The sequence below is a fragment of the Lonchura striata genome, chromosome 4A (assembly GCF_050655825.1).
Source record: "Lonchura striata isolate lonStrDom1 chromosome 4A, ASM5065582v1, whole genome shotgun sequence".
NCBI lineage: Eukaryota > Metazoa > Chordata > Aves > Passeriformes > Estrildidae > Lonchura > Lonchura striata.
In genome coordinates, this window is record NC_140742.1 from 17,136,251 (window position 1) to 17,154,943 (window position 18,693).

At 47.9% G+C, this 18,693-nt stretch overlaps 1 protein-coding gene and 1 long non-coding RNA gene across 5 annotated transcripts in view; both read left to right on the forward strand.

Moving 5' to 3' along the window:
- Nucleotides 1-1,991: 1,991 nt before the first annotated feature.
- Nucleotides 1,992-3,826, forward strand: LOC110467904 (uncharacterized). 2 transcript variants are annotated; one of them, XR_004148300.3, is made up of 3 exons: nt 1,992-2,123; nt 2,750-2,869; nt 3,672-3,826. It is a non-coding gene; the product is annotated as an uncharacterized LOC110467904 (long non-coding RNA). The 2 variants fall into 2 exon arrangements; XR_002464939.4 differs by lacking the exon at nt 1,992-2,123 and adding an exon at nt 2,354-2,486.
- Nucleotides 3,827-4,835: 1,009 nt separating this feature from the next.
- Nucleotides 4,836-18,693, forward strand: part of UPRT (uracil phosphoribosyltransferase homolog) — a 34,761-nt gene continuing 20,903 nt past the window's right edge. For 2 of the 3 annotated variants that reach the window (XM_085571026.1, XM_077786586.2), the window contains exons 1-7: nt 4,836-5,143; nt 10,617-10,659; nt 14,327-14,396; nt 15,461-15,523; nt 16,607-16,768; nt 17,369-17,467; nt 18,194-18,343. In XM_085571026.1, the coding sequence (XP_085427152.1) occupies nt 4,854-5,143; nt 10,617-10,659; nt 14,327-14,396; nt 15,461-15,523; nt 16,607-16,768; nt 17,369-17,467; nt 18,194-18,300 (834 nt within the window). In that variant the 5' untranslated portion in view covers nt 4,836-4,853 and the 3' untranslated portion in view covers nt 18,301-18,343. Of the gene's footprint in view, nt 5,144-10,616; nt 10,660-14,326; nt 14,397-15,460; nt 15,524-16,606; nt 16,769-17,368; nt 17,468-18,193; nt 18,593-18,693 lie in introns of those variants that run through there. The other variant, XM_031504818.3, reaches the window with a different exon arrangement.

Below are 18,693 nucleotides of genomic sequence, written 5' to 3' on the forward strand. Positions count from 1 at the left end.
CCTGCACAGGGATAACAACACCCTGTGCTGTGCTGTCACAGGATCTCACAGTTCCAATGCCTCTAACAGAGACTTACAAATCCCTTAGCAAACTTTTATTGTCAAACCACACAATCCCTGCATTATCTCAGCCTTGTCATTGTTGGATAATGTACCATTTTAGTTTTTCCACCTGTAATATATTGACATGAATATTCTCCCTGTAAATTTTACTTTAGCTGCTCTTCCTTCTTTAATAACTCTCCCACGCTACTGGCTTTATTTCCTCCTGCTAATATTTCAGTCTTGTTTCCAGTTCTGATCTTCTCTTTCTCCTTCTGATACCACTTTATTTATGTGATCTCAGATTACTGATACCTGCACAAGGCACTGCTCAAACCCTGAGAGACACCCAGGGTGAAAAGAGCCCTCTATCCCAGAGTGACTGAACCAGGAGAACAGAGCTCATGATAGAGACACAGAAAGCCAACAGAGGAGTTTTATGAACTTACACTGTTTAAAGTAGCTCACCACAAAATAAATATCTATTTCTCTGCAGATTTAGCTGTGGAAGCAGAGGATCTCCTTGGAGACAGACAAATCAATGCCTGCTCCAGAGCTGGCGCTCTGGAAAAATGACAGAAGCAACTCAGTCGAAGAAATAGAAGCTCCAGTAATGGAAATAACTCACCACAAAGGAGATTAGTGAATATAATCCTAAAATATATCTAATCTGGCCTATTTCCAGGAGCTGTGTAGACAACAAACCAGGGATTGAGAACAAGGTCAGTGTACTGAATGAGAACATGTTTGTTTTTTGGCTAGAAAAGTTTACAGAAGCAGCTCAGCAACACAAATACAACACTCATCTTGTGGATGTGAAATAACATTTCATTTAGAGTTTCTTGAAGTTCTTAGCTTCTTTCTCATTAAAGGTGCTTAATATGATTCGAGCACTGTAATGAACTTCACTTCCAGCAATAAGTATTTATATCTTCTAGAAGTAAGATTTATAATTAATAACATTCCTATAAAATGGAAAGAATCAACACTGAATTCCAGATAATCAATATGCCAAAGGGAGACTGAAACCTCTGCTCTGTATGGTAACATTGACGGTTCCAGCTGTGGCAGGCATCAGCCTAAAAGGAAGTCCCCCATGGCTCTGGGAATCCAAATCAATTCAGGAGTCAGGATAGAGGAAAAAGAAAACCATCAATATTCAAACGTCCCTTCCAGTCAATGGTATAGGAAGGGTATGAACACAAGGAGGGGAATGCTTCCAAGAGGGAAAATTAATGAGAACAGGGTAATGCAAAGAAAATAAAAATAGAGAAACAGGACAAGGCTGGGGGCAGATAGAAGCCCTTTTTCAGAGGTATAAAATAATTTTGGCAAGTAGAATGCATGCTGAAAGGCACAGTGCTCTTTTGGAGATAGCAACTGTTGCATATATTTCTAGAAAAATATGAACTATTAATCCTTAGACCCTGCATTTAAGAACTGAGCAGCTGCACACACTTTGGAAATGCAGTCTGAATTATATCTCACAGCCAATTAAATATGTGGCAAAAAAGAGCTGTGTTTTAAAATGTGTTTGTTTATGTTACAAAAATACTATGTCCAGTTGTTTTCAATGAAAATGTGGCATTGGAAGGGATCTCCCAGGACAGTGGTGGAGTTACCATTTCTTGAAGTGCTCAAGAAACAACAGAATGTTGTTTCATCAGCCCAGCACAAAACAGAGGTATCCAGCATTGCCCAGGTTATGGATTTACTGCCTGTGAGAAGATCAAACTTGCAGTGAATCCACAGCAGTTTGTGACTCTGGGATGTCCTGATCCCTGTGCCTTCTCCAGGTTTTGTTCCAACCTGTGCTCTGGCTCACTGCAAATACACCAGGCCATGCTTGAGACTTTTTGGCTCTTACTGGTTGCTTTTCTTCTTCCCTGTTTTTTCCTTTCTCCCCTGCTAATCCAGTCACCTCCCCTGAAGTGGCCGAGGCTGTTATTCCTGCCAAGGGAACGAGGGCACACAAAGCCTTCTGTCCACAGAGCGCTCGCCTTGGCCCAGGCACAAATGGGAGCTTTCCTTTCCTCCTGTTCAGAAGGCACCACTAAGGAGGAGTTTGGCCATGGAAACCGGTAAGAGAAATGCACAATTTAAAGGAAAATTTACAATGTCACGTTGAGATGTTGGGAGGAAGGTGGAAGAAAGGAAGGAATGGACAGGGACAGATTTGGGGGGCTCAGAGCCCGTTAGTAGTGCAGTTTAGTGGGGCCAGGGGAGCCTCAGAGGCTGTGACCCTGCTGGAACTGCCTGACTTGAACAAGGAGGTTTTTAGCCTTGCGAGGCAGTGCTGGGTGTCTTTGGAGCCTGTCAAGGAAAGGAGAAGCCTGGAAACTCCTCTGGGACCCTCCTCACCTTCGCTCCTTCCGCAGCTCTGTCAGGCATGTTGGAAATTTGTCCTTCCCACATGGTCAGTGACGGCCCTGAGCATCTATGGGGTAAGTCTGGAACATGGGGGCAAAGAGAAGGTGTGGGCTGAACATCAGCTCTGCTCCTGCAGCTGCTCTGAGACAGTGCTCAGGGGGCATGAAACAGCCAGGAATGCAGGGGGAGTGTGTCTGCAGCCGGGGGCTCAGCCTGCACTGCTGGTTTGGGTGCTTTGGGATGGTTTTCTGCCAAAGCTGTAAGGCTTGACAGGTGTGCCAGAGAGGAAAGGAGAAATTCAGTGTGTGCAGTTCATGATTCCAACTTTCTTCTTCAGGAATGGCTCTGGATTCAGTAAGAAGGACTGACTGTTTGCTGGCTCAGTGCTATTTCCCACAGCCCACTGCTGCTTTTACATCACACACCAACACCTGGGAAGGAAAGAGGAGGAGAGAGGGTGAGGCCCTGTCTTTCTTTTCTCATTCAGTTTCTCTTTTTTAAAAGCACTTTTCAGAAAAGAGAGCCTTTTATATATATATTACTGCTACATGTCTATATGTCTCTCTCATTTTAGACAGTCTGTGCAGAAAGCTGCATAGAATAATTGAGCTTTACACCTTTCAGAATTGCTGCCACTACATTTCTTAAATTCCTCATTTTTTTTAAGAAAAAAAAAAAAGGAAGATTTAAAAATTTAGAAATGACACCAAACATTTCCTACCTGAACCGTCGTGGTGATCAAATTGTGGAGGATTTTCCAAACCTGAGTTCTGACACAAACACCCACTAGGGTTTTTTGTACATCCCCGTGTTCCTTTCTAGAGCTGTCCTGTGCAGGGAGAATTCTCACTAAGTGTGGGGTTAATTGGGCTGTATGTAAGCAAACAGGCAGGGGTGAGGTGGCTCCTGAGGTTTGCAAAGGAATAAAGTAGCACAGAACTCCCAGCTCTGATTTCCTCGGCAGACAAGAAGCAGACAGGAGGAACGAGCTGCTGCCTCTGGGACCCATTTACCTGTGGTACCAGCCTTAAAACAATTCCAAACCTCTGAGCTGTGCTTCTCCTCGGCCCCCGGGAAGGGTTGGAGTGAAAAGCAGAGGCACCAGCTCAGTTCCCTTTCGGCCACTGAGGGGAGCTGCTCATTGGCAAATTCGGTTGTGTGATCCAGGGCTTTCAACCCCCAGAACTGCTCGAGCTCTTTGTGTTACAACCACTGTGTGCTGCACCAATCCTGATTTCAACTTTGCTTTTGTCCTCCAGGGTGAATAACTGCATTGGATTTTCTAACTACAAATTCTTTCTACTGTTCTTAGCCTATTCTTTGTTGTATTGCTTGTATATTGCTGCAACAGTCTTCAAGTATTTCATTAAGTATTGGACAGTAAGTCATGAAATCCGGTTACTTTTCCATCTCCTGTCAGTCTCGTGGGCTTTAGTGACTCGTGGTGCTTTGTTGCTCTCAGGCAGTGGAGGGGCTGCATTTTCCTGGGAGGTGTTTCCTGGGCCCTTTGGGAGTCCACCGCCTGTTAGATATCCAAAATGAACAGAGCAAGAAGACAGTAGCCTTCAGGAATTTTAGACTGTAGATGATTTTCTGGCAGAGGAGTTCTATTCCTTCCGTTTCCTTGTGTTTGCCTGAGTGTCCCTTGGAAAGTTTGGCATTGATGTGTAAGATCCTGGCAATGATTTGTACATATTTACTGAATAGAAAAAAATGGGTCAAAACCCCTTGTTCATTTTCTAACCCCCACAGGCCTCCTTTCTCAATTTAAAAACAGTGACCCAAAGGAGGCCTTTATGCAGTTCCCAGGGGCTGTCCCGGAGCGCGCAGTGCGGGCAGGGCCGGGCAGGGCCGGGGCTGGGCCGGGGCAGGGCCGGGGCTGGGCCGGGGCAGGGCCGGGGCAGGGCCGGGGCTGGGCCGGGGCAGGGCCGGGGCAGGGCCGGGGCTGGGCCGGGGCAGGGCCGGGGCAGGGCCGGGGCAGGGCCGGGCAGTGCGGGCAGGGCCGGGGCAGAGCCGGGCAGGGCCGGGGCAGGGCCGGGGCAGGGCCGGGCAGGGCCGGGGCAGAGCCGGGCAGGGCCGGGGCAGTGCGGGCAGGGCCGGGCAGGGCCGGGGCTGGGCCGGGCAGGGTCGGGCAGGGCCGGGGCAGGGCCGGGGCAGGGTCGGGCAGGGCCGGGGCAGAGCCGGGCAGGGCCGGGGCAGGGCCGGGGCAGAGCCGGGCAGTGCGGGCAGGGCCGGGCAGGGCCGGGGCTGGGCCGGGCAGGGCCGGGCAGTGCGGGCAGTGCGGGCAGGGCCGGGGCAGTCCGTGCCCGCCCGGCGCGGTCCCGCCCCCGCGCTGCGCTCCCGCCGCGGGCCTGAGCGGCGGCGGCGGCCGCCAATGGAGCGCGGGCGGCGGGCGCGCTTCCCCCGCCCCGGCGGCGCGCACGGGGGCGCGGCCCCGGCGCATGGAGGCGATGCCCTGCCAGAACCAGCGCCTGGGCCCGCGGCCGCAGGATGAGCCGCCGGCGGCCGCCACGGCCACGGCGAGCGGCGGCTCCCGGCTGATCCGCTTCGCCGAGCCCAGCGAGGACAGCGGCTGCCCCAGCCCGGACAGCAGCAGCAGCAGCAGCAACGGGGTGGTGGCGGCGGGGCCGATCCCCGCGGGGGAGGGCGGCGCGCCGGCCATCGGGCCGCAGCTGAAGCTGCTGCCCATGAACGACCAGCTGCGGGAGCTGCAGACCATCATCAGGGACAAGTGAGCGCGCCGCGCCGGGCGGGCTGGGGAGGAGCCGCGGCGGGCCGGGGAGACGGAGCGGGATCGTCGCTTGTCGCTCACTCCCTCCCTCCGTTCTCTTCAGGGAGCCGCAGCCCCGCCGAGCCGCTGTCGGCCGGGCCCTGGTGCCGGCTCGGCGCTGCCGCCGGGCCGTGCCGCGTGCGCCGGGGTCGAGCGCCGTGCCGGCGGCGCGGCCATGTCTGGTGACGCGGCCCCGGGGGCAGGGCAGGGCAGCGAGCCGGGGCTCCCTTGGGCTTGTCGCTTCTCTGCGCGGGGCTGCCGGCGGCTGAGCGGCTCGGCGGGTCTTTAAACCCCTCTCACACCTGGACGGGACCCGATGGGGGTTTGTGCGGGCGCTCCTGTGGGCGGCTTGGCGCTTGCGTGCCACATCATCACCGCAGGGAGCGTGCGGTACAATAGTGTGTAAAGCCCTTGAGAAAGGAGGCTGTACCTTAGGGTACCGCGGGCGGGCCCGGCGGCAGCTGGGGCTCATTATCGCGCTCTGGAGATCGCATCCTGCAGGCAGGATGAGGTGGGGACCCGTTCCCAGGCTCTAACTCGAGACACCTGTGAGCACCATGTTCCACAGCGCAGCTCAGGTGTTGAACACGTCCCTTCCACTAATAAGGTTTTTAGCTGTGCTTGCTCAGCACTGGGAAGGTACTAAATATAGCATACCATATAACACAAACTTCAGTAGCATCCGTCTCTTTATTAAAAGCTACTGGTTTGCAAGAACCACCAGCAAAGAGGTGTGAAATCAAGCCTATTAATAGAGTAATCAGTTCTGAATATAAACCCTCTCTTCCTGTGACAGTGGCTTTCTGACATCTGCAGTAAGTCATTGCAGAGACAATGTTCCTTGCTATGTTTCATATCTGCCCATCTGCATAGTCCATGTGTTGCTATTTTCTGGCTCTCGAGGCTTAACTTTGTAGCTAACAGTTAGTAATTTTTTAATGCAAAACTGATCACTGTTTCTCAAAGACAATACTTCCATTAATTTTATTAACTAAGCTGAGCCTCCATATCTTAGACTAGCTTGTGGAGGATTTTCCTTAATTTTCAAAGCATTGTGGAAAAAACGAAACCTGGCAGCAGGAACACCGGAGGCAGTGCAGTCTTGATGTAAGGAGGGCACTTGTGGCAAGACCACACAGAAGATCTCTGCAGGTGAGAACACCCACCTGGCAGCTTCTCTGTGGAGCAGAAAAGGAAGCTGGGAGTGGGCTAAGCAGATAGGAGATCCAAACTAGGCTTGGTGATGGCCTGTGAAAGGTTTTGAGGTTAGGGATAACCATGTAGTTTTGATGTCTAGACAAATACTAGCAATGCAATTACTTTACTCAGTGGTTTTATCATTATTATGTTTTACACAGGTTTTGACCTTTTTAAAATACATTTAAGAGATTTCTCATTACAATGAGCTTATCCAGAAAGCAGCAGCTGTGATTTTAACTTGAAGGACATGTTTTAGAGTGACATCTGCTTTATTGCAAAAGATTTTGCTAAGAAGGAGTCTAGAATAGGACTTGTAAACAGTGAATTACCAGAGCAGCTGCAGCAATCACAGGCTGTACTTTATTCTCAGTGTGATGTTGCCCTGTAAGTGGGGATGGAACTGTCACTTCCAAGCTCGCTTCCCAACCAGTGAGGAAATCAGATAGCAGCCTGCTCAGAAAGGTTGGGTTTGTAGGTAAGGACAGTAGGGAAATATTTTTTTTTTTGTTCTGTCCCAGGAATCCAGCTGCATCTTGTTAAGAGACCTCAGACTGACCTATTTTCATACCTGTCATTCAGAAAGATGCTGAAGGGAGAAGAGGATTTTTTAGGCACTGTTCATTAACCTTACCCTGGACAGCTGCAATCTGCCCTAAGACAACTCTGTAGCTATTGTAGCATTTAAACCAGGTGCTAAAAGAAACTCCTTCTCCTCAGAACTGTTTTTGTGAACTGGCAGCAATGTGGCTCAGAGCAGCTACTGGTCAAAAAATCTGATTTAAGTTGATAGAGAGGTATGTTGACATATAGTGCTTTAGGAAGAGGGAGAAGCTGTCATGTACAGACAATTAGAGCCCTGTCACTTGGACTTTCTGGATTCAAAATAACAGGTAGCACCTTAATTTAAGGAGAATATTTAGATTCCTTAACACTGCAGAGGATGGATGTCCCAACTACAGCAATACCTGAAAATGGCAGACATTAAAAGGCAAGCTTCTGGGGAGTGAGAAATGGAACAAAGGTAGGGAACAAACTGAGTACATTTGGGATTATTAGTGTAAGTGAGCAAGGGGTAAATACTCAGATAGATAATCCCAGGGAGCTGTGATGGAACTAAGGTCTGGTCAGGCCAGGTGCAGAAGACCTTGAGGACTCTATTTTGTCCATAGCATGAGCTGCTCAGAGAAGTGTAAAGTTCTTTCCTTGTTCCTAAGTGGATTCAGAAAAAGGAATCATGGCCTTTTCAATTGGTGTTAGTGTAAGAAAAAGCCACCTTCATGTGGCTGGTCATGGTGTCTCGTGCAATTCAGAGGTGGCTGGCTGGGTCAGGGATGTCCTGCTGGTAGACTGAAATGGCACTTTTGCTTCCTTAAAATTAACAAGAACTTGGTCTGTGTGCCAGAGTCGGGGAGATAGATCACTTCACTGTGCCTGGGTTTCCTCATTTTCCCTCAAGCTTGTCACTTTTCTGCTCAGCAAATGCTTAATGGAGGCAGGTGCCTTTTATACTGAGTGGGATATGAACATCAAGTGCTCTAATGGGATGTGAGCTGATGCACTGAAGTACTGAACATTCTAGAACAGTTACAGTCTCTTTACAAGGAGGCAATGATCTCAAGGTAATTTCTAGCCTCAGATGTGAACCAGGGATCTGGAAGCTGAAATGAATAGTGCAGTGATGTGTATATATAGGAGAAAATTCATTAGCTCAGGCTGGCAGTGTATTTTAACTCATGATTTAACAGGAGATATGATTTAAATCTAGGTGCTTTAAGTGTCTGTTGGTTGAGATCATTCTGTGATATTCTGCTAAAGCTTCTTATTCCCTAAGGAACAGAGTCATAATATGGAAATGCACATGGCAGTGGTTGGATGTGCAGTCCTAGCTGCTGCACAGAGCAGGGGGATTCAGGAGTGTGCAACTCACCTGTGCTGGGTAAGGACAACTGCTGAAGGCAGGGAGGGTGGATCCCTCTGCATCCCAGCCCCAGCATGGAAAAAATTAAGGACTGCAGTCAATGGAGTGCTAAAGTGCTGCAGGTAGAATGTGGACCTGTTCCCAGCTACATCATCTCCCTGAGTGCCAACAGCTCATCCAGTGCCTTCAGTTTTCATAAAAATGTTTTACAAATCCTCTGTAGGGAAGTGGCTTTTTGAGTGTCTCTCAACAAGTTCTGTGAGGTAATGAGAGAAACAGGAATTACTGAAGCCCCAATACCTGCAGACCTGACAGTGTTTGTCATTAGTACCAAGTGCTAAAGCAGGAGGAAACCCTGCAGCTACTTTATACTACAATACAGTCCAAAAAAATCCCCATTTCTTCTCAACTCTCAAGACAGACACTGTGACATCAGCCACACTCCCCTGCCTTCAGAAACAAAGTGAAACTCATTTATATTGTGTAACACAATGTTCCTGCTACAAGTTAGGTTTTAATGCCTTATATTTTTAGATGTCTTGTTACTTGATGAAGCAGCTGAAACAGTTTCTAGTCTGACATGAGTTGTTGCTTTATGTATTTCTACCTGGTATTTAGGAAGAACAGTTACTGTTGTCACATAAGCCCTGTTTTTTTTCCTGCCCTCTGGCAGTTCTGACAGGATGTTTGAGATGTGGTCTCAGCTTTCCAGCTGCCCCTGTGCATGAGGTCTGACATTTTCTGTATTGCTGTTGTTTGTATGCACTGTCATTTTCTGTTTCCCACCCCTTCTCAAAAACCAGGTATGACTAATGAAGGGTGTTCAGTGAACTGTGCAGAGGAACATCTGTGTCTCTGCAAGGACAGAGGAGTTGGTTCAAAGCCTCATAATTTGCATTAATAACTTGGAATATTCACTTGGAACACATTGTCACTTTGCATTCAAAACTGTGGTCTGGACATTGTTGGATATGTCTTACACCTATTTGTGAAATTCAGCTTATTTTTCTGAAATGTTAGTCCAGAAGAACGTAGATATGCCACTTAGCCACTTCTCTCTTTTAAAAATACTTGTCTACACCACAGAAGTATGAAACATTCCAAAAACCTTAATAAAATCAGGTCATATAATTGTACAGATTTGGGGTTGGGTTGTTTATATATATATATTTTTTTTTTTTATTTTTTTTTTTTTTTTAAGTTTTAGGGTCTTTTTGAGCATTGCCTGTCTAGTTAATATCAAAATAACAAAGTTAGGAATAACCTGTCAGTACCAGAAAGAGGGAAAAAAAAAGAAAAAGGCAAACAGTATTTTAACAATGCAAGGAATGAAACTAGATTAAGTTAATGCTCTTTTAAAACCTCTCTTTTAAAGTGGGGAATAAGTGACTGGTTCCTAGGCAATGAGCAGGCAAACCTTTTGACTTTCATTCATGTAAGCATGAGGTGTCTCAGAATCTTGGGGATTAAATACAAAATGGTATTTAAGGATACATGCAGAGTATTAGCGTTTGAAAACATGAGAGGGATTAATAGAACATTTCATTTAAAAGTACCTGTTACCATGTTGGTGCTGTGTCTGAGGGTTTTCAGAGCTACTGTCTGGTGAGTGTTGGCTCCTTGATCAAAAATGTGTCTTCTTCTGGTGTAGTGAGAGTTACTCTTGGCATGGGAAGCAAAGAGTTAATGCTGCTTTTAAAATGCAGGCTTTTAACCTTTCATTTTGCCTTCTGAAGGGGCCCAAAGCCACATGAGCAGAAGGTTGTACCCAAACTAATAAGAAGCAGAGAGGTGTTTCATTAATCCCTCAGTTTAACCTCACATTCACTGATCTAATCACACTCAGTGAGTTCCAGATAAGATAGGATGTATCTCCTGCTTATCAGGTGTGTTGTCAGCCCTGGGTTAAGGATCTGCATGATCACTGTCCCACTGTTCTGTCTGACTGGAGGACAGGCAAGCAAAGCTCACTTGCTCAGAGCTGCAGGGAGTGCAGGAGTATCTGAGCTCAGGAGGTGTTTTGGAACTGAGCTGGAGCAGCAGTACCATGGGAAAGCTACAGGACATCATCCTCTTGTGTTTAATTGCTGCAGGTGCAGAGCAGCACTGCCAGCAGCAAGAGCCAAACCCCAGTGCTGGGTCACTGCATCTCTGCCACCAAGCAGGAAACCCATGATGCAGAACCTCTGGGATAAATTTAGTATATGACAGGAGACTTTTCTCTGAACTGCCTTGGAATATAGTATTTAATATAGTATTTAAGCAATGTTCTTAAAGTTATTCCCCAACTTAAAATGTAAATTATTACCTTTTCAGGAAATCCAGTAGAGGAGACTTCGTATTTTCTGCTGATCGTCTGGTAGGTGAAGAGTTTCTTCTTCTTGGTATTGTACTTTGCATCTCTTTCATAAAATGGGTCTTTCAGAACAGAAGAATGGTAGTGTGACAGCAACTTTTCTACCCAAAGGAAATTGCTGTATGACTGCAACTTTCTGTATAGAGACTTCTGTTCACTGTTTCATCTCAGCAGGTTCCAGAAACCATGGTGTTACCAGACACAGCTATATGAGGACAGAGACCTGTCGTAATAAGAGAATTCTGTTCAAAAACAGATGCACAGAGGTTGCAGATAATTGAGTTTTAGTTGGAAGCAGTACTTTTGATCTTGTGAACAAAGCACAATTTCTTACAGCCTAGATGTTACCAGTTGCTTGCATGAAGAAGTGCCTCCTGGCTTGCTGTGTATTAGATTATTAGCTCTGGATGCATCCACATGGAGAATTTGTCTTTAGCCATATGGTGGTTACTGGCAGGGACAAAGCAGTTTGAAGTTTTCACATGTTTTGGTAAGTCAGAACAAAGACTGCTGGGAGTGTAGCCTTTATCTCATTTAAATTTACAAGCTTAAAAAAAACCCCAGCACTTGCTACTACACACACACACTTGCTTGTGTCCACAAGGGTGTTTGCTTTTTGCAAATCCACTCTCATTAACAGAGGGAAGTGTTTTTCCCCTTCCAGCGTAGTCCAGAGGCCATTCACAGTTAGAGTCACAGCAGGCAGCTTCCCTGTGATGAGCCCAGTCTTAATCCAGGCTTGCTCAGGTTTAGCTATGACCACAATCTAAGATTGTGACTGCAGTGCTGTTTATCTTCATGGCTTTCCACTTTCCTCCCTACTTTCCCCTTCTTGACGATGTTTCCTGCATTCCAGTACCTTACTGTCAGTAATTAGTGTGAAGGACCTTTTTCCATGTACCTTCTCACCTTTCTTGTGTGTCCTGCTCTATTCTGAGATAAACACAGATTTTTTTTTTTTTTCCCCTCTTATTGCTGGTAACTGCAGATCCAGGCAGTGCGTTCAGGTCCTTGCACCAGTGTCCTCTATGGGCTGGCCAGCACAGCCAGAGAGCCTCTGGGTGTTGGTCCTGCAGCTCTTTGCCACAGAGCCTGCTCTGTTTTCCATCTTGTGGGAGGGATTTTGCACAAAAGAATATGTAGAACTCTCATTTTCTGAATATTTTTCCTAGGTGTGACAAAAACCAGTTATAATTTCATGTAGGATTTGGTCTCTACTAAACTTGGCAAGGTGCAAACAGTTTTGACTTGGTATGTTTTCCACCCAGAGAGCAAACAGAGTTTAATGGCAAGAGGCAATGCATGAAGAAAAGTGTGGGATTATAGGGGAAGAAAATAAAAATACACCTTATTGCAGTGAGGAAATGAGAATGAAGTTAAACTTGCTCCTACCTTGGCAGCTGTTAGGGAGAGTGTCTCCTGAGATCACCAGAGGGAGAGCTCTTAAGGAGGGATTCTAAAGGCAAGGTAATGGATTTCTGGTGGTGCAGTTTGTTTCACACATAAGGGAATGACACCAAAGAAGTGTTTGAAGTTCCTTGTGAGAAAAAGGAGTTAATGGGCAGTGGAGGTTGGCAGGGGGTGTCTGAAAGCCACTGCCAGGGCTGTGATCCTGAAACTGGAAGAAGTCAGGTTAAAGTCATGAGGAGGAAGGACCAAGACAAATCTGTGTGGTGTTTGTGAAGGAGGAGAAGCAGCCCCTGGCATGGGAGACAATCAGTCCTTGTGCTGGTGGTGGAACTGGGGACAGCTGGAACTCAGGGCAGGTGGTGGGAAGGGCACAGAGCTCGTCTCAGGGCAGGAGGTTCCCCCTGATCCCAGCACCCACACACTGGAGGCACTGAACTGGTGTCACAGCTGCTGGTGCTTTGCAGCACAAAGCACGTTTTTGGGGGGTGACTGGAGGCCTGAAGTGGAGCCATGAATTCATTTCTCAGCCCTACCAGCAGCTCCCTGTGTAACACTGACAGGTCACTTCACCTTTCTGTCCTCCTGCCTCTTTCAGGGGGTGAGCATTCAAAATGATTTGAAATGCTGAGCTGCAAAGAGTTGTACAGATACAGAGGATGTTCTGCCTCCTCTTGTGCTTCCAAGAGAAGCCACACATAATGGGTTAGAGGATGTTCTGGTCAGACTCTTCTACCTTGGGACCAAAGCTTTACTTCCTGTAATAACACCAGTTTTATCTTCTAAGCAATGGCAGCCACCTCTCTGGGAGAGGAGCAGCTGGTTCTTGGGGCATGAGAGAAGAGAGGAGGAAATGAATCCCTGAGTGTGGAGGTGGCAGGAACCACAGTGCAAAAAGAAATGTTTTATCAACACTGACAAGTTTACAAAGAATCCTTCCAGCCTCTGTGTAAAACACTGATAAGTGTAGGGAGATCACAGAGATTATTTGACCATAAGACCTTTACTGGATTACTCTAAACTTTTGGCAGATTATATGGAACAATGCCAGCACTACAGCAAGATTAAAAAGGCTTTTCTTCCAAACCCGGCAAATAGGTTGGCTTTTTTTTTTTTTTTTTTTTTTTTTTTTTTTTTTTCTGGTGAATTAAATTCAAAAACATAAACTTGGGTACAAATGTCCAAGAAACTGACCATAACCTCTGAGTATGGCTGCCATAAACACAACTCTAGGAAAAAAAAAAGTTGTATTAAAATGACTAAAAATATATAGAAAGAGAGATTATAAATGTAAGGGGCCATTTCTAGCAGAGGCTGCTTGTGTGCCAGGAAGTGGGGCAGAATAGAAGGGATAGGAAAACCTTCCAGGCTGCCCTCTGGAATAAGAACTGCCTGAGGTGAGCAGTACACCTGCTCCATCCCAGGAGCATTGCCTTACTCTCCATCCCACAGGGAATTTTGAGTAATCAGTGATTTTTTAGTTAAAGCTCTTGCTTGGCAGTCACTTTCCTTGAGCAGTTCTAGGCTGCGAATCTTTGGCTCACAAACAGAGAGAATTCTCACATCTTTCATACCCAGAGCACCCTTCAGGACAGGCATTCTGGCTGCAGGTGATGTGTTTGGTACTTTACAGGGCAGCACCAGGGGAGGGCTGGGGGGCTCATGAGCTGCCCCTCTACCTGGACCATCCAAAAGTGCAGGGATTGGCAGAGCACCACATGGAAACCAGAGCTGCAGTAGCTGGGAGATGAAGGTGATAAAGAGATTCCTAGACCTGCTGACTTGTCTTTGGGCACTGGTGGTGTGTGCGCATTGCTGCAGCTTCTGGGGCTGTTCTGGCAGCCCAGCTGCAGTTAGTCCTGAAACAGGGATGGGAAAATACAGCCTGGCTGAAGGGGAACTTCACCTTTCCCTCACCAGAATTTCCTGACAGCAGATGGAGTTACATTGGTGCCTCACACATCTGTTGAGAATAATTTGTCTGTGAAGCCTCTGCCTACCAGATGTAAATATGATTTATGTTTTATGATTGCTTATGAACCCCTCTCTTCTCCCAGTTTTGATCTGCCATGCCTTTGTTTGATTTGTGGCCAAAACAAAGGCCTCACCCCAAAAAGGTCTCTAAATTCAGTCCCTAACTGCTGTTAAAGAGACCCTTTTAGACCCTTGGGGCTCACCCAGTCCTTATAACTACTACTGCCATGTAATGCCTTATCTCCAGAGATAATAATGCCTTTATTAATCCATCCCTTTGGTTCCACAGATCAGACTCGTGGTTGAAGAGGGACTGAATCAACTGCCCTACACAGAATGTACTGTGACCACTCCAACAGGTATGTGGGAAATCACCCCTGGCCTGGGTAGGACTGGAAGTGGAACTGATATCAAAATACATAGAATTATTACAATTATTATTAGAGTTACAGAGTATCCTGAGCTTCTGGAAGGGACTCAGAGGATCATTGAATCTAATTCCCTGCTCCTCAGAGAACTGCCTAAAACTGAACCCTGCAACATCCAGATGGTCTTTGAACTCTGACAGACTTGGTGCCACGAGCATTCCCTGGGGAGCTCAGCAGGGCAGAGTGACTGTCCCTGTTTAACAAGCTACAAGGCACATAACATCACAACTGAGCAAAACAGTCAACACTGTCATTTCACTAAAGATTACAGTGATCTTGCAAAACCATGATGAAAATGTAGCAGTGTATGTGCAATATCAATTCACCTGCCAACACCACAACCTTGAACTAAAACTGATGACATTTCACATGCCCATTAAGGAAAAAGTACTTGGCACAAGCAGCTTTGCCTTGCCAGCCTAAATCTGGCCCTGCAACTGGGGCCAGCTGGGCGTGAGGATGAGCAGGAAATGCAAAGTGGCTATGTTGGCACTAGAGAAAACCATTGCAGGAGTTGTGGTTCCTCCTGTCAGCTGTAAAGATCTCTAAGGCTACAGATACTCAGGTGTGCAGTACTCAGAGGCAGCTGCCGAGTTCATCAGCAGACTGGGGGAACTGCTCAGCTCCATGGTGTGACCCAGAGCACACCTGTGAGATGTGCACCAGCTGAGTCCTGTTCCCCCTGAGAACATTCCTGCAGGGTGACACTCCCACTCTGCAGTAAAGCATTGGTGTGGCTTTACTTAACACTTAGAGAAATGATGAACTGCAAATCCTCAACTGTGGAACCAGGCTGAGTTCAGGCACCCACCCAGGAGGCACCATCCCTTAGCTGTGTTCCTTTTTGTGTCAAACAGCAGCCGCTTCACCTCTTGAGCATTGGTGTCACATCTGTTCCCCTCAGTCAGTGACAGATCCAGGAGCAGCTTCTCTCTGTGCAGAGAGGGCAGAAGGGAGCAGCCACTGCCACTCAGCCCTGGTTTCTTTCCTCACAGGACACAAGTATGAAGGAGTTCGATTCGAAAAGGGAAACTGCGGGGTCAGCATCATGAGAAGTGGTAGGTGGTGCTCGCTGCTGAAGGACACACATTAAATGCTTTGGAAACCTGGAAGCAGCTTCCTTTCAAAGATGTGCAACAACAGGTTTACCCAAATTCTTTCTTAGGTGTCCTTGATAACAGAATATCCAGGAATATCTCCCATTAACCTTTAAAGAGACAAATGGCTGGAACAGATCTCCTGTGGCCCTTCCCTGGCAGCTGGTCCCTGTGAGGGGCCAAGTGCCCTCCCCTGTTTCCCACTCGTGCCCAGGGCCAGGGCCCCACCCCAGCCACGCTCTGCGGGGGCAGAGTCCCTGTCAGTGCCCAGTGCTGGGCAAACCTTTGGAGCTGTGCTGGCAAACCCAGCAGCCCCAGGCTCTGCCCCACCCTCTGTCACCAGGATGTCCCCAAACCCCACCCGCCCCTTCTGACCTTCCCAGCTCTGTCCTGTGAGAGCTCAGCACCGCTGGGAGCACCAAACCCAAGGCTCAGCAACACCGAGGAGACTCGGTTTGCTGTGAACAGAGGGAAAAGGGAAAGAGCTTCAGGTGTTTTAATGCTTGGAACCGTCTACCAGCACAGGGGTGGGACTGTCCATTTGGGGATTGTCTATTTGGGGCTGTCTGTTTGGGACTATTCCTTTAGGACTGTTTGGGGACTCTCCCTTTGGGAGGACAGTTTGGGGGGACATGAGATTCCCATTTGGGAATCTCCATCTGGGGACTGTCCCTTTGGGGACTGTCCATCTGGGACTGTTCCTTTGGAACTGTACCTTTGGGGACTGTCCCTTTGGGGGCTCTTTGGGACTGTCCCTTTGGAGGCTGTTTGGGACTGTTCCTTTGGGACTGTCCATCTGGGACTGTCCCTTTGGGGACTGTTCCTTTGGGGACTGTTCCTTTGGGACTGTTCCTTTGGGAGCTGTTTGGGACTGTTCCTTTGGGACTGTCCCTTCAGGGGCTGTTTGGGACTGTTCCTTTGGGACTGTTCCTTTGGGACAGTCCCTTCAGGGGCTCTTTGGGACTGTGCCTTTCCCTGCAGCCCCTTGCCCTGAGCCCTTCCCCAGTGTCACATCTGCCACTGTGTCTGTGCTGCCCCGTGCAGGGGAGGCGATGGAGCAGGGCCTGCGGGACTGCTGCCGATCCATCCGCATCGGGAAAATCCTGATCCAGAGCGACGAGGAGACGCAGCGAGCCAAGGTGTACTACGCCAAGTTCCCCCCAGACATCTACAGGAGGAAAGTGCTGCTCATGTACCCAATCCTCAGTGAGTGTCTGCCCCAGCACGGCCAGGCAGCTCCTCTGGGCACTGAGCGCTGGCACGGACTGAGAACAGCCATGTGCTGGGGCTCTGATTGGGTTTTCGGCTTGGTTTAGGGGACAGAGATCAGGTTGTGCCAGGACACAGGTGACAGAAGAGGGAATTGATCAGGCTGTGCCAGGACACAGGTGACAGAGGAGGGAATTGATCAGGCTGTGCCAGGACACACATTACTCAGCTGCACCAAATGCACAGCAAATTGTTTGGGCATAGCTGCTTTTGGGAGAAAGGCTGAGATTAAGATTTGATGTAAATTTAATTATATGAATTTTGCCATGGGAAAAGACTCAGTATTTTTCTTATTCTATTCTGAGACATTTCTAGATTAATGTTTTAAGGAGTTTGTTGGGATGATGTTACTTGTGCACTCTGAGTTCTGCCATTAGGAGAACAAGGAGTACATGCAGAGGTGATACCTTTTCAGTGGGAAAGGAGAGAGTCACCATTCAGTCACACCAGCTACCACAGGTATTCTCAGACAGCTTAGGACAAGTTCATCAACCAGGGCAAAACCCCTAAACCCTCTGTCCCTCTTTGCCCTCTCAGGTACTGGGAACACGGTCATCGAGGCTGTCAAAGTGCTCGTGGAACACGGGGTCCAGCCCAGCGTCATCATCCTGCTCAGCCTCTTCTCCACACCTCACGGTGAGTGAGCACAGCCGTGTCAGCTGGGGACAGTGACATCAGCCACGCAGGGGACAGGCAGGGCAGAGCTGTGCCTCTGCCATGGCAGCATCACTTTGTCAGAGTAGGTTTGGGGTTTTTTTTTGGCTGAATTGTAAAACTGAGCAAACAGCGCCATGTTTGGTGTGGGCAGTGAGGAGGGGACTGAATGGCAAAACTGCAAATGGAGAGTGTTCCTAAAAGCAGGAGTTTGCAGCACTGCCAGGTCCATGGCTCACAGAGCAGTGCCAGGCCAGTTGCTGTTCAAGACTATGGAATGTGTGGGTTGGTCCAGCACCAGAACAACACCAGGAGTGGGAGCTGAATGGAACTACAGAACTGGCCTGGCTGCAGGTTAAAGGTAAAAGGGGATCTAAATGAGGAACATTTGCTTCCCTGGGAGGATCTTGTGTGTTGCATTAGAAATTGGCTGTGAAAGAAATCACTATCAGAAAAATCAACTGAACTGCAGAGCAGCTTGTAACCACTTTAATTGGGAGTACGGGTGTGTGGGAAAGGCAATTTGAAAGAAGAAAACCCCAAAAATGCAATCCCCCAAAGTCAGTTTTCCTCATAGATAGTTAGCTAAGGCAGGGACAGTAAGAGGAGACAAGCACAGAGCCTGACTGACTTTTGGAATGCTGCTGATCACAGTTTGACGTGGGCTGAAGCACTCTAGTCATTAATGCCTTTGCTGTCTCTTCCAAGGTGCCAAATCCATTATTCAGGAATTCCCAGAAATCACCATTTTAACTACAGAAGTGCATCCTGTTGCACCAACGCACTTTGGACAGAAGTATTTTGGGACAGACTGACAGTCTTGGAACAACTGGATATGACTCTGTGGCATTACAAGAGGTTTTTTTTTACATTTTATTACTATTGAGTTGGTCGAGGGCATGTCTAAAAACCTTTCTGGCCAACTAACTTAGGTTAGTGCTGGCCTGAACAGGGATCAGGTACAGTGACAAAGCACTCTGGTTACATGGTCAAGCATCTCCATGTTGGGGTTCTATAACTGCCACACTCTGCTTTTTAACCTATTTATTCTTCTCTAGCCTGTATGTGGCCACTTGCAAGAGCAAAATAAACCCAACTGAACCCCAAGAGAGTGTCCTTCATTTCTAGGGTCACTTGGCATCACTCCAGCCACAGCCACTCCCAGTGCTTCCACATCTCAGGGTGCACTTGGATCTCAAGGTCCTCCT